The sequence below is a fragment of the Pipistrellus hanaki genome (assembly GCF_964339955.1).
Source record: "Pipistrellus hanaki genome assembly, chromosome: 19".
Classification (NCBI taxonomy): domain Eukaryota; kingdom Metazoa; phylum Chordata; class Mammalia; order Chiroptera; family Vespertilionidae; genus Pipistrellus; species Pipistrellus hanaki.
This window is the reverse complement of record NC_140521.1, coordinates 7,342,761-7,366,369: the sequence shown is the minus strand read 5'-3', so window position 1 is coordinate 7,366,369 and position 23,609 is coordinate 7,342,761. Positions and strand designations below refer to the sequence as shown.

Below are 23,609 nucleotides of genomic sequence, written 5' to 3'. Positions count from 1 at the left end.
CGAAGTGCTCGTTGAGTCAGGCTTCACTGCCTGTCAGCAGAGAATTCGGTCCTGGGCAGCAGGCAGTTCTGCGGCTTCGGAGCTGGCTGAGCTGGCCTGGGCATGGACATGGGCCCCAGAGACTGGTCATGAGCACTGCTCCCACCCACAGGGAGCCACTGTGAGGCCTCCAGGAGCCTCTGAAGTCAGGCCTGCAGCTTCTGGGGCCCCCCAACCCCCCTCTTAGGTTTCTCAAAATTTGGACCAGGGAATACCTATGTTGGAAAAGAAAGCCCTAACCGGTTTGGCTCAGTGGATAGTGTCAGCCTGCAGACTGAAGGGTCTCAGGTTCAATTCATCAAGGGCATGTACCTTGGTTGCAGGCACATCCCCAGTAAGGAGTATGCAGGAGGTGGCTAATCGATGTTTCTCTCTCTTCCATGTTTCTAACACTCTGTCCCTTCCCCTTCCTCTCTGTAAAAATAAAAAATATATTTTAAAAAAGAAGTCAGGGTGGGAGTGATAAAAGATGCAGACTCCTGAGCCCAGGTACTGGATTTGGATTAAGACTTGGTACTGGGCCTGGAAACCTGCATCATTGAAAAGCAAAAGTTTGGCAGGTGCATTTGGGAAATAGCTGGCCTCATTCTCTGAGGAGGAACTCACAGGCCCGGCTGTGGCCCCGATCGAAGGCTGGCAAGGAAAGCTCCCGGCATCGGCCCTGCAGGTCTTGGGCGCACTGAACGGGCTCAGAACTGGAGTATGGAAGACCAAGCCTCAGGCAGGGAGCACCCTTCTTTAGGACCCTGCCTCCCTGCTCAGCTAAAGGACCACAAAGAGAAAGAGAGGTGGCTTCGGCCCAGTCTCCAATTCCCCCGAGAAGAATCGGCAATCTGGTATTTACCCTGATGGGGGTGGTGACATTCACAGCAGGCATCATGCTGAACTCCATACGAGCTTTACTCAGTCCTCAGACCCAGGCAGATGTGGGAGCCCGGGCCATGGAAGCTAACCACCAGCCTGACCCGCACCGCTGACAGTGGGAGAGCTGGGACTTAGAAACCCAGTCAGCCTGATCCCACACCTGTGCTACAAACAGGGGGGGAGAATGATAAGAATCAGTTAAAACATCCCCATATTGGCTGTGCGAAACTAGGCACCAGAAGGCACCTGGGAGGCCACCCCTCGTCAGGTTGCTTGGTCTCCTAGCAGGTGGTTCAGTGGAACAGCCAGAGCTGGGCAGCCTGACTGTCCCAGCTCCCTGCCTACAGAGGTTTTTTTGTTTGTGAGAAGAAGTGATAGTGGGAGCAGTACCAGTTGAGATCTTCAGCACTCTCTAGGCCACTCTTCCCATTCTCTGATGTGGACTAAGTATTCCCAATTCTATGTCAGGCGCTCTAAAGATGTAGCTTCATTTGCCTCTTCCGCCTGGAACCTGTCAGGACAGAAATGCTGGAGCTGCAGGTGGGAGGGGCCGTAAGGATCTAACCCCAGGCGACGCCGGGATGGAGGGGCTTGGAACGGAGACTGATCTAGGCCCTCCCAGCAGAGCAGAGAGGGCCAGCCCAGGAAAAGGGAGACACTCAGGGCACTAAGGCACCATCTGAACCCGAGGGAATCTCAGGGGTCATGGTGAGGAGACTGGGGCGGGGTTCTCTCCCCAGTCAGGGGAATGGCAAAGGGGTTCCACCTTTTCTCCCGATGCACTGACTGAGAATGGCTGCTCAGAGGCAAGCTGAGGAAGGACATGCAGCCGCATCCCGGAGTGAGCACTAAGGCCAACGAGCAGCGTCTTCTCCAGGCCACGTGGTCCCACTGCCTGCTGGCTCTTTAGAAACTGCTCCATCAAATGCTGCTGCCCAGGCACTGGTTCTCATACTGAAAGATACTTTAACAGTAACTTTTTGTCCATTTAAAATTAGTTATCAGATGTTCTGAGCTTCTAAACTACTATACACTTTAGAACAGAACTTTCCCTGTACATCAAATTCATATTTTATACCACCTTTGACTAAATTTGTTTTGTTTTTTTAAGTGCATATTTTATTTTTAATAAATCTTTATTGTTCATATTACAAATGTTCATTTCCCCCCCCATTGCTCCCCTCCACCAGGTTCCCACCCCACCCTCTGCCCTTCCCCCGCCCCGTCTTCATCCATAGGTGCAGTTTTTGTTCAGTCTCTTCCCACACCCCCCACTCCTCTTTTCCCCCCGAGATAAATTTGTTTTAATGAGAATTTGAGGTTAGTTGTGCCAACCCCCAACCCCACACTTAATGGTTACCTATATTGTCAAAAGCATCACCTCTTAAATAAGGCGTATGAGGGAATGACCCCTCTGATGACCCCACAGCAAATGCTGAAACCAGACACCAACCTCAGAGGTCCTGACAGCCAGACAGAAACAGTCTAAAATCTGGCCAAAGACTCTCCCCCAGGGAAATTTACCAAGAAAATGCAAATGAGCTGGGTGAACGAGCTCAGTGTTACCGGAGGTTCCCAATCCTACTGGCTCCAACCCTCTGGAGCCGCAGAGGATGGATTTATAGGGAAGGTGGTCAGGCTCAGTTTTAAACAATGAGGTCACTACTAAAAACAGGGAGCCAGGGGGCAGAAACCCTGCTGCAATCACATGCTGATCATCGTCCTCCCAGAGAGCGAGCTCCTACAGTTCTTAGTCCATGGAAGTGCTCAGCGCAGGACAGGCCAGTGCGGCCACGGAGCCGCCACCTGCCTCACTGCATGCCGAACCACTGCTCCTGGTCAGCCCACTGGGCCGCCTCACTGTCGCTGCCCTCCAGGTCCCCTTCTTCCCCACTCCCTTCCATGTCGTCCACATCCTCCTCCTGAGTGGCATCCGTGGGACTCTCCTCCTTCTCCATCTTCTGCATCCCCTCTAGAGACTTCTGGTCATTGGGGTCCAAACTAGGGGACAACAAAACAAAGGAGAGGCCTGAATCTCTGCCTTGCTTCTTGCTGGCTGATGCGCCATCTCCCTGGCTCGCCAGTGAAATGACCACCCAGGCACAGAGAAACTTCGAATGCCTGGCCTCTCCGAACAACTCCGGTCCCATAGGCGGGACCAAGGGAATCCACCGCTAGAAGTGAAAGAAGTGAAAAAAGGTATCTTGTCCTAATCTTCAGAATCTTCAATTTGAGTTTTTCTTCACTTATTTCTTAAACCTTTTCACACATATCCCCTAGCACTAAGCTAGAGGAAGCAATCAGATAACACAAATGAAAAAGTAGTAAACCCCATTAACAGAAAAACTAAAATGTAATTTCTAATAGTATTAGGTTTTTAAGCTACAGGGTTACAAAAAATATTTATTTTCCTGTGAATAAAACTGTTCCATGTTCTTATGAGACAAACATATCAGCATTGTAGGAGTTAACCAAAATCAAGCTTACCATGGAACAGATTTGTCAACTCCTAGGTTAGACCCCAGGACCCAAAGCAACCCCTTTCTGAGCATTCGAGTTTAATAGCTAAGAGCCATTACATGTGCAAAAGCCCCCAAAGTTCAGAAGCTCAAGAACATTTATCTACTTGGCTCCTAAGCAATCTTTCCTCTTTCCTTTGTGACCATCACCCAAGCCAGCAGGTGTCCAACCTCTAACAAATCCCACCTGTAATAAAAGTCTGGCATTTTATTTTCTCTCTTGCTTCTGGACTTCCAAAAAGCAGACAAAACCCATGTGGGAATCCTGTTCCTACTTATATACCTGTAGATTGATTTGTATTATCTCCTCTTCTCTAAAACCTTCCATCCAGCTCTCACCCACACCCAGGGCTCCCACCCTCCTCTGTACTCCCACCTTGCCGTCTACAGACTGCTATGAAAGCACTTAGCACGTGGTATCCATCAGTCTGCACGCCTGAGCCTGAAAGCAACTGGAAGCGGAGCATCCCCAGTGGTTACTGAGATGCCAGGCCCAGGAGTGGTGCTCAGCTGCTGAATAAGTAAATGAACGTGATCAGACTCAATTACAGACAGGCCTCACCAGGACCTTACAGACACACAGACAACTCTCAAAGAAATCACTTCTGTACTAAGCAGTAAGAATACCACTATTTATTTAGTATTTACTATGTACCAGGCACAGTGCTAAGAGCTTTACATGGGAAAATCATTTAATCCTCATTTAATCTTTTAATATCTAATACGGCAGATAGATACAGTCAAGGAAATTTGTTAGTAACTCGCCCAAGATAACAGGTGGTGGAAGTAACCAACCAAACTTCAGAGCTTAAGTTCTTAACTACTATAGTAGGTAGAAACATGGGAAAGTACTCATAATACTTTGACTTGAAAAAGCAGAATATAAAATATATACTACATATAACCCTATAAAAATATGTATATGTGTGGTCAAGGCCAGGAAGATGATTTACACAAATGAAAACAGAAATTATAGTGATGTGAGCTGGTTATGAGTGAAACCATTCTTTAATGTTAATATACTTAAAAATTCTTTTTTGAAGTCATGAATTCACAAATTCCTCTTCTGTTATTACTCTGTTTGCAACCGTGGGCACAATGTGTGTGTGTTTCCAGAGTTTCTGTGACATAGTTCCCTGCCTTCTCTACCCCTCATCAAACTTCCCCCCAGGAGGCTAAGTGCCTACCTTAGTGCTATACTATACTGGTCCATTGCTTCCTGATACTCATTGACAGCTACAAGGAAATCTCCTAGGATCCGATGCAGGACGCAGTCACTCTGGTTAGCTAGTGCGTTCCTCAGCAAAGCAATTCCATCTTCGTATTTCTGCTCTCTGCCTAGGAAAAAAAATTAAAAAGACCCTCATTTACTTACCCAACATTTTGAAAATACATTCCCACCTCAGGTTATTGTTTTTTGTTGTTTGTTTTTTTGTTAATCCTCACCCAAGGGTGTATTTTTCCCTTTGATTTTTCAAAAGAGTGGAAAGGAGAGGGAGAGACTGTGTGTGGGTGTGTGTCTGTGTGTCTGTGTCTGTGTGTGTGTGTGTGTGTGTGTGTGTGTGTGTGTGTGTGAGAGAGAGAGAGAGAGAGAGAGAGACACACAGACAGACAGACAGACAGACATATTGATTGGTTGCCTCCTACAAGCACCTCAAACAGGGCTGGGGAACCTGCAACCAAGGTACATGCCCTTGACCGGAATCGAACCCGGGACCTTTCAGTCCATAGACCGACGCTCTATCACTGAGCCAAACCGGCTTCAGCCCCATCTCAAGTCTTATACACAAAATCCACAACACTGATCAGAATTCGACAATCTATTTGTAGATGTCCACAAGAAAAAAGTGGTATGGCAGAAAATAACAAGCTCATCTGAATTCCTATTCCATTAGGTAAACCTGCAGTTTGGGTTCTGATTTGTTTTAAAGGTACTACTAAGCTAGGTTCAAATAAAAAGCGAGCATGTTATTTTATTTGCCAAACTGGCCCAAATCCAGTTCATCATTAAAGGGAACTAAAAAAAGAAAAATTGCTAGCCCTGGTGTGGCTCAGTAGGTTGGAGTGCCGTCCCCTGCATCAAAAGGTGGCTGTTTGCCCTGCCAGTGTGGTCCAGTGGTTGAGTGTCAACCTATGAGCCAGGAGGTCACCGTTCAATCCCGGTGCATATGCCCAGTTGTGAGCTCGGGCCCCAGTGTGAGGTGTGCAGAAGGCACCTGATCAATGATTCTCTCTCATCATTAATGTTACTATCTCTCTCTCCCTCTCCCTTCCGATCTGAAATCAATAAAAATATACTGGGGGGGGAGGGGGGGGGGAGAAGGTGGCAGCTTGATTCATGGTCAGGGCACATACCAGGTTTCAGGATCAAAGTGAGATGAACAAGTAACAACCAAACATAGCTCCACCAGAGTCAGTCCCTGACAATCCAAGCAGATCTAAGCCAACTACATTTAGTTGTGCTAAACCAGTTCATCTGGGCTCAGATCTACTACAGAAGGAAAACACTTATCTGATCACCTGTAACCAGCTGAACTGGGGACGCCAGCTGAAGTAAGTTTTTATACAATGAATGATGGATAGGGAAGTAAATAAAATACACTTACTAAGCAGTTCTGCTTTTTTCACCACAGCCTTAATGTAATCCGGCCTTTGGTTCAGGGCTTTATCTAACAAAGTTTTGGCTTTTTCCTGTGTCACTGGGTCTTCGAGACAAACAGTGGCTAGAAGGGTAAGGGTTTGTGCATTCGCTCCTAGAGTTTTGTAAACGTTGTTAGCCATCACCATTGCTTCACGAATACTGTTTGAGGCTAAGTAACATTCAATGAGACCTAAAAAACAAAAAAAACAACAAAAAAAACATAAAAAGCTCAACCACATTACCATTCTAAGCCATGCTTCCACTCTGACAAATTATAAACCTTCAAAGTTTCAGAGCAGGGGCAGGCCAGGAGAAAACGTTGATGGTGAGATTAGACTGGACGGTATGTTGATAGAGTAACTAAAAAGTACTCTTCCCCAGAGCACTCACGGATATGGAAAAAGCTTGCACTCCAACGGCACCTTCAGTTAGAAGGTAATGAACATGCCTAAACTGAAGCATGCATAAAGCCCAGCTGAATGTTAGAGAAACAAGTATGACACTAATTATTGGCTGAGATAGTCACAGATGTTTCTAACAAAACCAGAGATTTCACTGTCTCTTAACAAACTGTTAATTTCCACTGTGCTGTCACCTTTCATGTCCTAGTTAAGCTCCTTATAAAAGTGAATGTCCAGTTCTACAAACTAGAGGCCCTTGGGAGCAGCCAAAGGAGAAGAGAAGACCTTTTCATTTGAAACACAGTCCCCAAAAGCATCTGCTGAGGACTTCCCTGAACTAGATGGGAAGAGCTTCATCAGATGGACCGAATATACCAAGATTAATTAGCAGCTTCTGACTCTTTTCATACCCACAGCAAGTTACTAGTAAATGTCCTATGAGGACACTTTAAATACAGTCAACTCTCTACTTCTCATGCCAAGAACTTGAGGAAAACAGAGGAAGTACTTTTTGGCACAAAGCACTCATCAAAACAGAACCAACAGCTTGAACCCCAAACCCACACAATGCCTGGCAGATTTTCTCTGCTTATCCTCCACCCCAGCAGCATTTATAACATTTGTGCACATTCCACCACACGCTATGATACTTAACCAGAAATTGCCTAACTTTTAAGAGCAACGTGTTAGAGTCAGAAGACAGAGGTCTGCAACTACTTGGGAAGTGATATTTCCCTGCAAAAGCCCCACTGGAATGCCAGAAGGCAATGGAAAGAATGCCCCTACCAGTAAAAGAAGCTAGGCTGGAGGCTGCAAGCAACAGAGGGTATGACTAGTCACCCTGATCCAATTGCCAAATGGTAGCTTGAGTGAAGGCAGCCCTGGAAGCCTCCCTAACCAGCCAGCTGGGGAACAAACCATAAACTATCCCCAACTCTAACCAACTGGGTCCAAGCTCTTCCACTGCATTCCTGGGTTCAGGTGCATCAGGCTCACAGCCCAAAGGAATTAGCATGAGAAAAGCTGCTGGGAGGTAGGAAGTTATAGCTCAGGACTAAGAATTTAATTTGAAACCAAAAGCTTGGTTTGCTGGGGTTTAAGAACAAATCCAAAAAATAAAAATAAAAAATAACAAATCCACCATAGGTATAGCTCTAACAGTTTTTATTTATTTAACACTTTACTTTTTAATTTTATTGGGGTAGTAATCCACCCAGGAAGATTTGTTTTTTTAACCCCCCTTTCAAATTTTATTTTTCAAATTTGAACTCATCTTTCTGTTAACAGCAAATGACTCCTATACTCCTGGGTTTATTTTTAAATTCCTATAAAAATATGCTTTGGAGGAACTGCATCTTGTAAGAGTTATTTCAAAGCCCGTGACTGAGTCACCAAATATTGCAGAAGCTGGCACAACTCCTTTGAACTCCTGGGGTCAGTTCGCATGAACTCAAAATAGTACATAACAAAACAAAGTCTGACCCTGATCATGCCCACTCTGGAGTCACAATGAACCTACCAATTCCCACACCACCACCATCACATGAATATGGAGTTACCCTAAGGGTAATATTTCTGGCCCAATGTAAGGCAACTGTGAAACAGAATAAAGACCTATATAATAACCAAGTGATTCAGCACAGTGCTGGCACAGGGAGATTTACACTAATGAGTTGTCTACCTTTGAGAATCCAAAAAATTAACCTCAACTATTTACTCCCTCACCAAAAACAAAGAGAAATGGACTCTGAAAGTATGAAGTAAAAAATCCAGCGAAACCCCTAAAGTAATTTAAAATGCCTAATGCAGTGATTCCCAAACTTGTCTGCACATCCGCATTACCTGGGATCTTCAAAAACAAACAAACAAACAAAAAAAAACTCTGATGCCTATCTTTCACCACCAAATACCCTAATTTACAGGGTCTTAGGGTGACCTGGCATCAGGACTTTTAAAAGTTCCCCCAGTGGACTCCAAAGTACAACCAAGCGTGGGAACTGCCAGCCTAACAAAACCTTCCATTTCAGCGCTGCTGCCACACCTACAGATTCACACAGTCATCTATAATTTTTATCTTACCTTCGTAACAGTCTAAGCGACAAGGTGCAAGCCGTATGGCCTCCCGAAAGTGGATTATTGCTTCTTGGACTCGGCCCATGTTCCTGAGGGCTGCTCCCTTCAGCAGCAAAGCTTGAACGCTATTACTGTTCAGCTGAATGGCCTTGGCTCCTAAGTAGAGGGCCCGGGAGTAGCGTTTGCTGTAGAAGCTATGACACCTGGAGGAAAAAACCACCAGAGTTATCTGAGAGAAGAACACTGGCACTCCATGCTTTATTGCTCTTTGTTGTTCCTCACAGGTGTTGGGGGTTTTCCTTGGTAATTTTTTTTTTGTTTTGTTTTTTTGCAAATTGAAGGCAAGATCTTCCAACCAACAAAAATACTATAAAACTTGCTTTATTGAGTTAGTTGGAGTGGAACCCGCAGTATCTCCAAGATATGCCTATGTAAAGAAGCTGCATAGAAGGCCCTCTACATGATTTTTATTACAAACCACACTTAATCTATCAGTGAAAAAAAAAAAAAAAAATTTTTTTAAGGGGGAAATCTTGATATGGAAGGAGAACCTGATGATCTGGATATGTTATCAGATCAGAGACAGAGAACTTACAAGCCAGGTCAATAACATAACAGCAGCTCCTTCGCTGAGCATGATGCATTCACTCTCAGTTTATACCTACCCCATGAAACAGAGGTATCGTCACTGTTTTCCAAAGGAGAACAGATTTAAAGAGGTAAATCACCTGTCTAAAGTCAAAGACCATAATTGGAATCCAAAGTCTTATCTCTTAAACCTGTGTTTCCAAGCTATATTCTATTTCAGAAGAATTACAAGTTCCCAAATAATCTGCTGGGAACTGGCGGGGAAGGGAGCACACAGACATACCCCGAGACCACCCAGGGTTCCGCATGCTGATCAGAAATATTGAAGAGTCGGCAGCCAAGATTCTCCACATCCTCCAGCCGCCCTTCCCGTGCCAGGAGGTAGCCATACACATCCATTCCTAGAAAAGAAGAGGGTCTTTAAACTCTTTTATAAAGGGCAGCACCATCCTCAGAGCCCACCCCTGAGCCCTTTCCACCATCATGAGCTCCTTCCGTCAGCATTCCCAGTTCCCAACAAAATTATTTATAAAAAAGAAAAACAAAACAAAACAAAAAACAGCCCAGCCGGGATGGCTCAGTGGTTGAGTGTCGACCTATGAATCAAGAGGTCATAGTTCAATTTCCAGTCAGGGCACATTCCCAGGTTGTAGGCTTGATCACCCGTGTCGGGTGTGGAGGAGGCAACCGATCAATGCTCCTCTCTCATCTCTGATGTTTCTATCTATCTACCCCTCTCCTTTCCTCTCAAAAATCAATAAAAATATATTTTAAAAAAGAAAAAAACACATCCAAACTAAAGAAAAAGAAAAGGAGTAGGACCTACCTCACAATTTGAAAGCCTGCTATTTTTAGGAACTGTTTGTCCCTGCATCCTGTCGCGGTAACTACAGCTATCCCAACTCAACCAGAAAGGCCCAAAAAAGGTATCAACTACGTTCTCTCTTCCAAGAGGTCTAGGCAGTCAGGGTTACACACTTAATATGCCAGTTGGTCTTGAAAAAAATGTTAGCCTATTCCAGAAAAACCATCTAGTTCTCTGAAGTCTAGTTTATGTAAAATCATCCCTACACACGCACACACTTTATTCTCCCATGTTCTATAAAAAGGGCCCTCCATTCTTGTCATTCATCTCTTAACACTATTTCCCTCCATTCCTTATTATCCCTTCAGATTCCCAGGAAAAAGTCTCAAGCCAAGATCACTCCAACATTCCCTACTGGCCCTGACTCTGGTCTGAGTTTCCAACTCCAGGCTTCTGACTACTACCAGATTAGTATTTCTAAACCACCATTTTCATTATGGGCAGGGTAGCTTGGAGAGAGAAATAAGCAAGAGGGAGGCCTTAAGCAAACAAATTCATCTTTTTTCCTCTCACTGCTCCGTCATTCTTGTGGCTTAAGTGTCTACAAGACTGTTTATTGTAACAAGGTCTTTTGGAGGTCTTTACAAGCAGACCTCAGCCCTTCTATTTGACCTTATTTCCTACTATTCCTGAGCACACAGCCTTACTTACTGACAGTCACCCAACAGTCATCCTTTAGAACTAAGTGCCTGTGGCTTACTCCTTCAACTGCAATCTTCTTTCAAATCAATAAATTTTGTTGATGTTCACTCCTAATTACTTCCTTCATTTACCTCCTTTTAAAAAATATATATTTTATTGATTTTTTTACAGAGAGAAAGAGAGAGGGATAGAGAGTTAGGGATAGAGAGTTAGAAACATGGATGAGAATCATCAATCAGCTGCCTTTTGCACATCCCCTACTGGGGATGTGCCCGCAACCAATGTACATGCCCCTGACCGGAATCAAACCTGGGACATTTCCACAGGCCGACGCTCTATCCACTGAGCCAAACCAGTTATGGTGCTCATCCTTTTCTTAACATCTGTTCATTTATTCCCTTTTAACTATACAGAGTAAAGTAAATCCCCTAAAAGCATATTACAGTTCTGGGAATGCCATCCAAACGCTCAGTTAGGCACATCATAAATCTATAAATCTTGAGAGCCTATGATCATAAGGAGAAGCTATAACTCCTTGCAAATGAAAAAAAAACACCTAAATAATGATCTGTGGTGAGATGATACTTGAATGAAGCAAAAACAACTGCTCAAATGGCATTACCCAAGCGTTAGAGACACGTGTCAGGACCAAAAGAATGGTAAACAGCAAATGTAATAAATTTTACAAACTATTTCCATGAAAACTGGTATCATGCTACATTTTTTTTTAAAGACCTCACACATTTATTACTGAACCAACCTACTCTCACAGGGGAAAAAACATCAACAGAGCAAAATCACAAATCCATTAATTTTCCAATTAAAATGTCCCAACTGTCCACACAGTAGCATCTTTTCAATCATTTAAAGGTGTAGGCAACCAGGATACAGCATGAATATGTGAGTCATCTCATGAGTGAGTTCTCATAGGCCGAGTTTGGTTCTTCTCCAATGTCTCCTCTTCAAGTTGTACCTGATTTTATTACCAGTTTTCATCAGAATCCCCTGGGGAATGGGCCAGTTCTGCTTTTGTTTATTGGCCAGGAACCTCTTGATCCTGAAAGTCTTTTGGGAAGACATGGTGAAGGAGAAGCGAACGCATGCACCTTGATGGCAGAGAAAGAGTCACGCTACATTTTCAATCTTTTCTCATCTGCCCCTCTACTGTCACTTCCGCCTTGCCCCAAGAATTACTTACCTTTTATTAGATAAGGATCCAACATCTGTGCTTGTTCAAATTTGAGGACAGAGTTCTTATTGTCTCCAGCTCTGAAGTATAGATCAGCTAAGCTTCCCAGTAGATCCACATTATCTCGTAACAACGACTTTTTCTCTAGTGAACTTTAAGATATTAAACAGTGAACCTTAAAACCTGTTATAAATCCTCTTGGTTGTTAAGTCTGTGTGACAGGCATATAAGTACTATTTTTGTGTGTGTATATATGACATTTTTCATAATAAAAAACTTCAAAAACAAACTGTACACTAGATTTTCTTATCTGAGCTTATGATTAAATAAAAAGTTATATCTAAGAGTTAAAATATACAATTTAAAAAGAATGAAATTGTATTATCTAGACATAAAAATTAAATGAATGACAAATCTAAAAAACAAAAGTTATATAAGATAGCAAATATACAGAATAAAGCAGAAATCTCTTGTTACCCAGAGATAACTTTCTGATTACAGTTTTTCAGTGGATAAAATATGCTATATGATGTTAAATGTAATGTTATTCACAAATGACAGCTACTTGATACTCAACCAAATGATAATATAACACAAATCCCAGTCTCTTGTCCTTGGACTTTACCTGACTAGAAAGAAAATCCCCAGTCTTAGGAACCCAACCCAGATCAGATGCTGCAATAACTATGCTTCTGGGCATGCAAAAAGATGTCTTCCAGATTCAATCAAGCATGATACACAAAGGCAGTTTGCTTTGCAATGGTTACTACTTTTGCAAGTACGGAGTTAAACTCCATCCAAATTTACAATTAACAGGTGCTCAGCAGAGATTATTACATTTGGGGCCATATGGTACATTAAGAGACTAACAAAGCCCAGGGACAACTGGCTACAGCACCAAGAGATAAGGACCTAATTTTCCTGTTTTGCTACTTTAGATATATCAGACCTCCTTACAAGGAAAGGGCTTCAAGAACACTTAATTAATTTTGTGGCTCTCACCAGATGGTATTGATTGCTCTTGAGTTGTCACCAGTATGCACAAAAGCATATGCTTTGATCCACACAGAGAGCCAGTCCAAGTTAGGCACGGTCTGGATGACATTCATTGTCATTGATGCCACCTCTGCACCTTTTACAGATAGGGACAGCAAACCTAACCCAATAGAAAGCAGGAAAAAGAATGTGAGGCATAGCATCTCTCTTCTACAATGTAATAACCAACAGGTTATCCTTTCCGTGGGTTAAAGGCAACCTTTGTCCTATTCAAATCAAGATGCATATGACAGAACAAACATAATTTAGTATTTCTTGATCAGGGAAATACATGATAACAGTAATCTATTAAATCACCATCTACAGATGAAACTTTTGGAAAAATAAAACTATTCTAGTATACTGCCAAGATCGAGAACTGCTACACTAGAGAGTAAACACTCCACAAATATAGGCAGGAATGATCCGTACCTAGAATGGCATCGAGGGCTAATGGGCACTGTCTCAGCACTTCCTTATAGCTGGTGACTGACGGGCGCTCCTGACCAGCCTTCTTATACAAGTTTGCCAGCATCATGTTTATCTGTAATAAATAAAAACAGAAGACAATAAGATTACGTGTATATTGCAAAGAAATATTTTGCACCATCAATTTAAGTCCTGATTTTTATTACTAGCTACTACTTTACTTCTTACTAGAAAATCTACCCAGAGCCCCATGGAAATAAACAAATACCAACTCCATTCATCAAAACAAACAGAAATTACTACCTTTGCTTTTCCTATGTCCTCCCATTTCTAAAAGGAAAATCAAATTCCTTTCACTTACCCAACCAAAAGGTCCAATAGTATTTGGACCAAAGATGCTTCCTCTGGAAATGGGAGTAACATTCATTTGAGAAATGTTACAAAATTCTAATTACCTTGATCTTTCTTGGTCTTAAGACAGAAGATGAACTATTCTAGAAGTGCTCAAGTTTACATATTTTAAATGAAATTAGCATCAAGCCATAGAAAGTGAGGAATTTTTAACATAGCTACTTAAGATGAATTTTCCCTAAAAAGGAAATGACAGACCCAAAAGCACAATACTTGGCTTATCTCTGACAATTAGTCTAGCAGCTAGACTCTCTCCTTTCTCATACTTAAAGCTTTGACCAATGGGTACTGTGTACTGCCTGATTCATCAAAGTTATGCTACAAAAATCAAACTCTAACTGACCTTTAAAGGTAACAATGATCCAGAGATTATACTATTTAAATAACACAATTCAAATATGTAACTCCACAAAACTTTATTTAAATAACCCTTTCAAAAATGCAACGGGGAAATTTTGAGAAAACCTGAACGTTCCAAAGAAGGTACAGGGAAAGTATAATCTTAAAAGTCCAAAGAGAAAAACACAGTATTCCAATTTAAAATTAATAGAGCATAACACAACACAGAGTTTGCCAGATCATAACCTAAAGAAGCAGTCAACATGAAGGCAAAGAGAAAAAAAAGCCAATCCCAAACTCTTCAATCATCTGTAGCTTCGTACTCCAAATATTTACTCAAAAGAGTGGCTCTGAAGATGAAAAACATGTTCCAATTATGTCCTTACAGTATATAAAACAATCTACTATGGCATAAATCCATACTGATTCAAACAATGAAATAATACTAGAAATAAAACTATTTTTTATTTGGCCTCAGATTTTTCCATTTTAGGCTACATTGAAATGCAAAAAAAGGTACTTAAAGGAAAACTCCAGTATTAGGGTCAAACTTAAAAAGAGGTTTAAATTTAAAAGCCTTTCTTCACTGCTTGTTATTAACAAATCATGACTGATGGGCAAACGAATATTAAAATTCCCTTTAAACTACCTGGCACTTCAAAAGAATGAGTTTTGACTACTACCTAGTGAGAAAGTCAACTATTTTTAAAGCAGATACTTACTTGGTAACATCACAAAGCCACATTCTACCAGTTATAAACACAAGCAGTAATCATTTTCTAAAAACTGAGTGAGAAATTGTGTGTTATATTTTTGCTCTTAAAAGTTAAAGATTTGCCAAGATATAATAATCTCACACTGGAATTTTCCTTTAAAATGTGAAGAAATGTGTGGCGGTGTTTACCATACATTAACAGACGTTCATTTTTGCATATAAGCATAACCAATGGACGAAAAACTCTGGGGAGGGAGGGCATGTATAAGAGTGGAAGGGGTGGGGATTGGTAAGGTATGTACACATATAATACCTTAATAAAAATGAAAAAATGAAGAAGAAAAAAAGACGAATGAAACAAGCAAACAAAAAAAAAAACCAGACGTTCATTTAGTTGTATTTTGACTCACTTCCTTGTCCTGTACACAGACTGAGAAGCCAGTTAACTCCCTAACAGACAAGAAAGAAAAACTGTAAATATTATAGGTTTATGTTTGAGGCACACATCTTTGTTTGCCCCTGGCTATAACAGCTCTACAGAATGAAGAATATGAACTCCAAATTAATGCAGATTCCTCTAGTCCCTCTTAAAATGCTGGATACCACAAGTGCTGGATACCCCAAACTGAGCTTCTTTGTCATTACTCACTGTCCCCGAACTCCTTGGAGTCATTAAGGAGGAAATAAAGGTGCCCTTCCAATAAGATAATGAACAGGTATAATTCAAAGTTCATCATCAAAACAGGATCTTCCAAAAGGAAGATATTCTTCATATATGAAAAAATTATTCTTCAGTAAGTCTTTCATAGGGTACCAGAACACAAGTTAACATATAACCACTCATGCTTATTTTAAGACAGGGTAGTGTGTAATATGCTTCCAAATGTTTTTTTTGTTTTTTTTGTTTTGTTTTTTTTATATATTTTATTGATTTTTAACAGAGAGAAAGGGAGAGAGATAGAGAGCTAGAAACGTCGATGAGGGAGAAACATCGACCAGCTGCCTCTTGCACACCCCCTACCGGGGATGTGCCCGCAACCAAGGTACATGCCCTTGACCGGAATCGAACCCGGGACCTTCCAGTCCGCAGACCGACGCTCTGCCACTGAGCCAAACCGGCTTCGGCCCAAATGTTTTTAATATCAATAGTAGCCACCACCATAAAATATACTAGGGAAATAGTATATAAACCTCAGAAAATCTTAAATACATTTCATTATAAAGAGATACTTAAACACATTCTCATAAAGTTTGATTGGTTACTTTTAAAACTCAGCATCATTTAGGTGAAAAAACACTAACTAAATACACTAGGTCCTTACTGATTAGATTCCTCTTTTAAGGACAGGAGGATGAGCACAGGCATCTTACAGATAAAATTCTTCACTGTTAAGCATGTTATACAGAACAGTTTTTCTTTTTTTTAATTTTTATTTTCCACAGAGAGGAAGGAGTGGGACAGAGAGTTAGAAACACTGATGAGAGAGAAACATCGACTAGCTGCCTCCTGCACACCCCCTACCGGGGATGTGCCCGCAACCAATGTACATGCCCTTGACTAGAATCAAACCTGGGACCCTTGAGTCCGCAGACTGATGCTCTACCACTGAGCCAAACCGGTTTTGGCTAGCACAGTTTTTCAATGAAGTGAGGGAGACAGTTGACATGAAAGAATATAGTAGAATATTAAATACTGACATGAATTCAATCTAAGAGCAAGGATTTGCATTATTTTTCTAAACTAAGCTTAAAAAAACACACACCAAAAACCTGTAATCAAAGATGACCAATATAATACTCCTTACAGACTAGTACTTTAAAGAGTATCCTCACATACATAAACTTAGTTTTTCCAAAAGTTAGCAGAAAAGTATTATTATCCTCATTTTATAAATAAGAGGGAAAATAAAGTTCCGATTGGAATTTGCCCAAGTACACACTACAAATAGCTTGTATGCTCAAAACTCAGATAAGACACCAGATCTTCTCATTTCAGTTGTAGATATTCTATTCACTATGTTGTCAAATCAAACACAAGTACATATCCCCCACACAAATAAGTACAAAAGGCTCTTGTAAACTTGATTTTGAAAATGAAGGGATTAATAAAACCATTCACATTACCAAAAAAAAAATGAGGTTCTAAAACAGTATAGTTGCCACCTGGAAGTGCATTGTAATTCATTTTTTTCTACAGTAAGAAAAACAAAGAATCAGCACTTGTATTCTCCAGCTACCATTTTCATCGGCTGAATTTTCAGGGTCTCATAAGAAAGGCACTCTTCTACCTCTCTGAGCTCAACCCTTTAACAAGGAACAAAGTAAAAACCAGAGGCAAGAGTAAAATGTTCAAATGGACTCCCTAATGTATACAGAAAACCTGAAAGAAGAGTGGTGGAAGGAATGGGGAGTTGAAAATGTAACGAATTGTTAATTCAACTTACTTTGGGAGTTCTTTGTCTTGAAGGGATCCCATCAAGGATAGCAATGGCATCTTTATCTTGTTTTAGCATTGTGTAACATTCAGCCATTTTGTATTTCACTTCAATTTCAGATGGAAGACACTAAGAGGGGATGAAAACATCTCTTCAAAATATTAAACAGTATGGCACTTCATAATGTTAGACATAAGGTTACCATAATATCCAGCGCCCAGCAATTCTGTTCCTATATATACAGCCAAGAGAACTGCAAACATATACTCAAATAAAAGCCTACACAGAAGTGTTCAAAACAACATCCATCCATCCATCCATCTACCTACCATGTTTCCCCGAAAATAAGACAGCCTCCGAAAATAAGACCTAGCACGTGGAAAGATAAAACATCCCTGAAAATAAGACTTATCGCAACTTTGGGAGAAAAAATTAATATAAGACACTGTCTTATTTTCGGGGAAACAGGGTATCTATCTATCTATCTACCTAAAAGCCTACGTAATCGTTATGATCAGATGATTCTTAAGCAACTATAAAAAATTGGCAGGAATTTTTTAATTAATTAATTAATTTTTTTTACAGAGAGGGAGAGGATAGAAAGTTAGAAACATCTATGAGAGAGAATCATCGATCTGCTGCCTCTTGCATACCCCCTACTGGGGATGTGCCCACAACCAATGTACATGCCCTTGACCGGATTAGAACCTGGAACCTTTCAGTCCAAAGGCCAACGCTCTATTCACTGAGCCAAACTGGTTTCAGCAATTGGCAGGAATTTTCAGATTTCCCATATATTTCCCCAGGGAGCCTCAGTCGTAAAATGTTATATTTTAAAGTTGTATTTTTATTAACAATATAAAAACACTAGATTTTAAGTTCTGTTTGTATGAAAGGGAAGAACAATGCATGATGTTGGTTAGAACCCAGATCATTCATAGTTAATTCCATTTTTAGATTCATCCAGAATGAATTTTGCTATTAGCACTTAATTGGATGCATTCTTTCATCTAAGTGGTTTTTCATCTTTGTTTGTCCAGTCAAGTCCCTTTAAAATTACATTTTGTTTTACCATCTTCCACATCTAAACATCAGTCTTACATATTTTTTCAGTCTCTCTCGCTCCCAGCCCTCTTCCCCACCAAAATCACACTTTGTATCTCCCATTACCTGACTCTGTGGAGTGGATGTAGAATTGCCAGTTGAAGGTCGCACTTTTGAAGTTTTACTTAAGGCTTTCTTCTGCTGTAAAGCCATGGTATACTTGCTCACAGCATTCCGATATTCCTTATCATGAAAGAGCGAATCTGCATGATACACTAAAAGCTGGTACTTCTGAGATGGGGAGAATAACTCACTAGAAAACAAAGAAAGTATACGCTCTACACGGGTTATTTTTGAAAGGTTTGAAAGTACATAACCACCCTTAGTGTCCCTTCTTAGTGTCCAAGCCTGGCACAGTTTCAAAAAAAAAAAAAAAAAAAAAAAAAAAAAAAAGTGCCTTAAGTGGTAATTCCTAAAATTAAAGGAATGGGGCATACTCTGCTAATGGTCAACACATGTAGAAGATTGCCTTAAATATGTTTCCTTTATTTACTGTAAAAGCAATGATACCTCTAAATCTCTTTGTATAACTACAAAGGTGTACAAAGAGGAATGTATATATTTTTCTCCTCTTCTTTAACCCAAGATTTGTTAATTTAATGGTTTGACAGATATCCATACTCTCTTATATTAACATCAATTTTTAGGATAAGACAAAGAAGAACAATCACAATGATTTAACTAGTAGTATTACCAGAGAAGAGTTGAAAACTTGGAAAAGAGAAAGTTCACCAGTTGAATCTTTTTTAGAAAGTACTGAAAAGAGGTTTGTAGGGAACTGAAAACTCTTCAAATCCTAAAGAAAATAAAAATACTGAAATATGGAAATAGAAGAGGATAAGCCAGTGGAATAGAAAGAGGATGTCTTATTTGATAAAGGTTTTTTTTATTTTTATTTTATACACAAGAGTAAACTTTATAAGCACTTGAATTTTTATTTTGAGTCTCAGGGGTTTAAGTACAGTGTAATGAAACCAATGTCCCAAAACTTTAACCTTGAATATTGTTCACAAGTGTTGTAAGTGCCTAGAAGCTGACTGACAAAGGATCCTCAATAGGAACCATAGCTCCAACCTGGTGGCCGTTGGTTGGAGTGTCCTCCTGCACCAAAAGGCTGCGGTTCTCAGTCAGGGCACATACCTACGTTGCATGTTCAATCCCTGTTCGGGGTGCATACAGGAGGCAAATGATGGATGTTTCTCTTCAAAAAAAAAAAATTATCAAGTTAGGATTAAAAAAAAAAAAAAGTGGCATAGATTTGTGGCTGTCAGGTACCTGAGGAAATGGAATTGGAGAGTGACTACTACTTGATAAGTGAGTTTCTTTTCTGGGTAATGAAGAAGCTTTGGAATAGACAAGTGATGCTTCCACAACTCTGTGAATATATTTAAAACCACAGAAATGTATTCTTTCTTAAAATATGTTTTTATTTATTTCAGAGAGGAAGGGAGGAGACAGGGATAGAAACATCAATGATGAGAATCACTGACTGGCAGCCTCCTGCATGCCCCACACAGGGGACCTCGCAACATGGACATGTGCCTTGACTGGGAATTGAACTGTGACCTTCTAGCTCATAGGTCGACGTTCAACCACTGAGCCATGCCAGTCAGGCCAGAAATGTATTCTTTAACAGGGAGAATTCCATGGTATGTGAATTTTATCTTAATAAAAAAAACTCTTTTAAAAAGGATGGAAAGTTTAAACACAGGATATAACGTTACAAAGGAAATTCACAAATTGAAAGCTATAGTCCAGATAGTTAAAATCTCTTCCAACTCTGAGATTCTATGTATTTGATAAATAAGATTAGATAGAAAATGTTATACTCAGGAAGCATTCATATATTTATATATAACAAACATGCCTACTTTCATTATCTCTGGAATGATATGAGAAACTTAATTGTTGTTTACCTCTGGAGAAGGGAAATGGTGGGATGAGGTTCAAGACTCAGGGACAGCCCTAACTGGTTTGGCTCAATGGATAGAGCATCGACCAGTGGACTCAAGGTCAAGGGCATGTACCTTGGTTGCAGGCACATCCAAGTGTAGGGGTGTAGGGGATGTGCAGGAGGCAGCTATCGATGTTTCTCTTTCATCCATTTTTCTAACACTCTCCCCCTATCCCTTCCTCTCTGTAAAAAATCAATAAAATATATATATATTTTAAAAGATTCAGAGACAGATACTTATCTGCAGACCCTTTCTGCTTTGTTCGATTTTTACTGTATTTTATTGCCAAGTCAATAAGAAATTTGAAAATATAAATGATATAGATCAGAATCTAAATGCCTCCAAAACTAGGAAACTACCAGTGTTACCTAATATGAAGAAGTCTAGTCAGAGGATCAGACTGCTTCTATCCTGTAACATATTCAAGAACCAAGGACAATGACTAACTCTTGCACAAATTCCCAATGGTGGAAACTGTTTCTTGACAAATCCCTCAGAACCAAGCGAAAGGCTCCAGAACAAACACAGAAGGCTGACAGAGACCAGAGCTCCTCCCTGTCAACAGAAGTGGCAAAACGATGGGCTGCACGTAGTGAGGTCCAACAGCAGGCCAAATGCAAATGGGTCCACCCGGAGTAGAAAATGTAATTATGCCATTTAGAGACAGCAGGCTGTCCTTAGCATCAAAAGGACCAAAACCCAAACCTATGGCTCCTCCACTTACTTATGTGTGAACTCAACAGGGTATGTCACCTTCTTCAGGTTGTATGCACTTTTTTTTCTTTTTTCTTTTTTAAATATATTTTATTGATTTTTTTTTACAGAAAGGAAAGGAGAGGAATAGAGAGCTAGAAACATCTATGAGAGAGAAACATCGACCAGCTGCCTCTTGCACACCCCTTACCGGAGATGTGCCCGCAACCAATGTACATGCCCTTGACTGGAATCAAACCTGGGTCCTTCCAGTCCGCAGACCGACGCTCTATCCACTGAGCCAACTGGTTTCGGCTGTATGCACTTCTTTAAGCACGTGTAGTCAATGAGTGCTTACTGTACACAGGCACCGGGCTGGCTTCAGTAGGAGCTAAGAGATGCCTTCTTTAACAGGGTGACGCGGAATACAGATCGTCACAGTTCTCACCAGAGAAAAAACCACCAACCTGTAACTACAATGTTTCCCCGAAAATAAAACATCCTCCGAAAATAAGACCTACTTACAGGTTTCCTTCTGAGTGAAATATAAGGCATCTCCCCGAAAATAAGGCCCCCCTAGGCTAAACATGAGAGATTTGGTCCACTGATTCTGAAAAAAATGGAGTCACAAGAAATTCACCAGGAAATTCAGGAATTGGATTGTTATGATGATGTTCCAGAAGATGATGACATGATTGTCAATGAATAAATGAGTAAATTCTTGATACTGTAGGATTCACAGTTTGTCTGGTTTGTGTTGACAACTACCGTACTACCTTACCATATACAGGTAATAAATTTCCTTTATTTTCATTTAACAATAAATGTGTACCGGATTCTTCTTCATGGAAAGATAAGACATCCCCTGAAAAATATTGTAAGACATAGCGCATCTTTGGGAGCAAAAATTAATATAAGACACTGTCTTATTTTCGGGGAAACAGGGTACATGTAAGGATAGATGTTAACTAGACTTGTTGTGGTGGTCCTATCACAACATATACCGAATTATCACACTGTGCACCTGCAATTAATATGTCACCTGTCCATGACACCTCCGTTATTTAGAGTAAAAAGTGATGCAGACTATACACCAGGGCGAAGGGAGAGAACAGTAAGGGTTAAGGAGCAATTCTGAGGAGCAGAGAACAATTCTTTAGAAGGGGCTCTCTGGATGGAAAGCTGTGTGAGGAGGAAGGCCTAAGGTAAGAACTCGGAGCAGGAAGACAAATGCAAAAGACCTGAGCGGAGAACCAGCTGGGCGTGTTCACCATCAGAACGGAGAGAGGGGAGGGAGGCTGGAGGTTACATTGGGGAGGCAGGTGTGTGGCCTCGCCGGGCACGGGAAGGGACTTAATGTGAGCATCATGGAGACATGGAGGCACTCCAGGCTGGACAGGGCCCCGCACCGCTCCCGTCCTAAGACTCAATAAAAGACAGCTCTGCCGAAACCCGTGTGGCTCAGTGGATAGAGCCTCGGCCTGCAGACCGAAGGGTCCAGGTTCGATTCTGGTCAAGGGCATGTACCTTGGTTGTGGGCAAACCCCCGATACCCCAATGCAGGAGGCAGCTGGTCGATGTTTCTCTCTCATCGATGTTTCTAGCTCTCTATCCCTTTCTCTTCAACTCTGTAAAAAAATCAATAAGACATATTTTTAAAAAAAAAGGCAGCTCTGACAACAGGAAACGGGCGTTTGCGAGTCGTTACCAAGGTGCCACTCCCCTCCTCCCAGAGGGTCTCCATTTCCAGAGGCTTCCCGGGGCGGGAAGGGGAGCCTGCTGACACCCTCCGGGGGAAGCCCGTCCCCACGTGGGACGATCCCAGGGGGCGGGTCTCTGAGCTTCCACGAAGGAGAGAAAGACGCTCTTCGGGGAGGAGCTGGGGAGAGAGGAGCCAGCCCAGCGGCGTGACAGTCGCTCTGCCCGGGACCAGGAACCTCAGAAAACCCTACTTTGCTCTCAACTTTCGGGGAGCCCTCGCCAGGGTGGTCCTCGGAGCCGCCGCCGCCGCCCCTCCCGCGGGGAGTCAGGGAACGCGGCCGGCACTCTTGAGGCGGCTCCGCCCGAGGAGGCCTCGCCGGCCCCGGCGCCTCAGCGGAGGCCGCGGCCGCTCCTCCCCGCGGCCCCCGGGCCCCTCAGCCCCCCCGCTCCCAAACAGGCGCCACTAGCTCCGGAGCCCCGGGCCGCTCCCCGCCTCCACTCACGGGTTGTTAGTGCTCATGGTGAGCAACAGGCTGCTGAGGAGCCGCACGTTGGAGTGCAGCCCCGCGGCCGCCATGTCCCGCACGTGGTCTATCACATTCATCCTGCCCGGTGGCGAGGCCGCGGGGAGCCGGGGCGGCGGCGCGAAAAGCCGGTCGGAGGGCCTGAGAGGAGACTCCAAGATGGCGGCCGCGCACGGGTCCTTCGGGTCCACCAGTGGCTCCGCCCCCGGGAACATAGGCGGCTACGCAAGTTGCCTGAATAAATACCTCAGTCTCTTCCCCACCCCCTTTTCAGGTGGAATGATTTGGTTTTCCATTGGTTTTGTTAACGGAAAAAAAAAACATGGGAACCTGCCAAAAACGGTTTGGCTCAGTGGATAGAGCGTCGGCCTGCGGACTGAAAGGTCCTGGGTTCGATTCCGGTCAAGGGCATGTACCTTGGTTGCGGGCACATCCCCGGTAGGGGGG

General features: G+C 42.1%; 2 protein-coding genes across 2 annotated transcripts; both read right to left on the bottom strand.

The window, feature by feature from the left end:
• Positions 1-2,189: 2,189 nt before the first annotated feature.
• Positions 2,190-23,367, bottom strand: ANAPC7 (anaphase promoting complex subunit 7). Its single transcript, XM_084868035.1, has 11 exons — positions 23,142-23,367; positions 18,356-18,542; positions 17,195-17,314; positions 13,289-13,400; positions 12,824-12,977; positions 11,831-11,973; positions 9,409-9,526; positions 8,544-8,740; positions 6,029-6,253; positions 4,610-4,760; positions 2,190-2,904 (listed from the first exon to the last, which is right to left on the bottom strand). Exons 1-11 carry the CDS (start codon positions 23,240-23,242, stop codon positions 2,715-2,717), a joined length of 1,698 nt encoding a protein of 565 aa, XP_084724161.1. The 5' UTR covers positions 23,243-23,367; the 3' UTR covers positions 2,190-2,714.
• On the bottom strand, positions 9,546-11,815 carry LOC311613769 (large ribosomal subunit protein eL39-like). The gene has a single exon (XM_084868096.1). The coding sequence runs from the start codon at positions 11,710-11,712 to the stop codon at positions 11,557-11,559; it is 156 nt and encodes a 51-aa protein (XP_084724222.1). The 5' UTR covers positions 11,713-11,815; the 3' UTR covers positions 9,546-11,556.
• Positions 23,368-23,609: the final 242 nt, after the last annotated feature.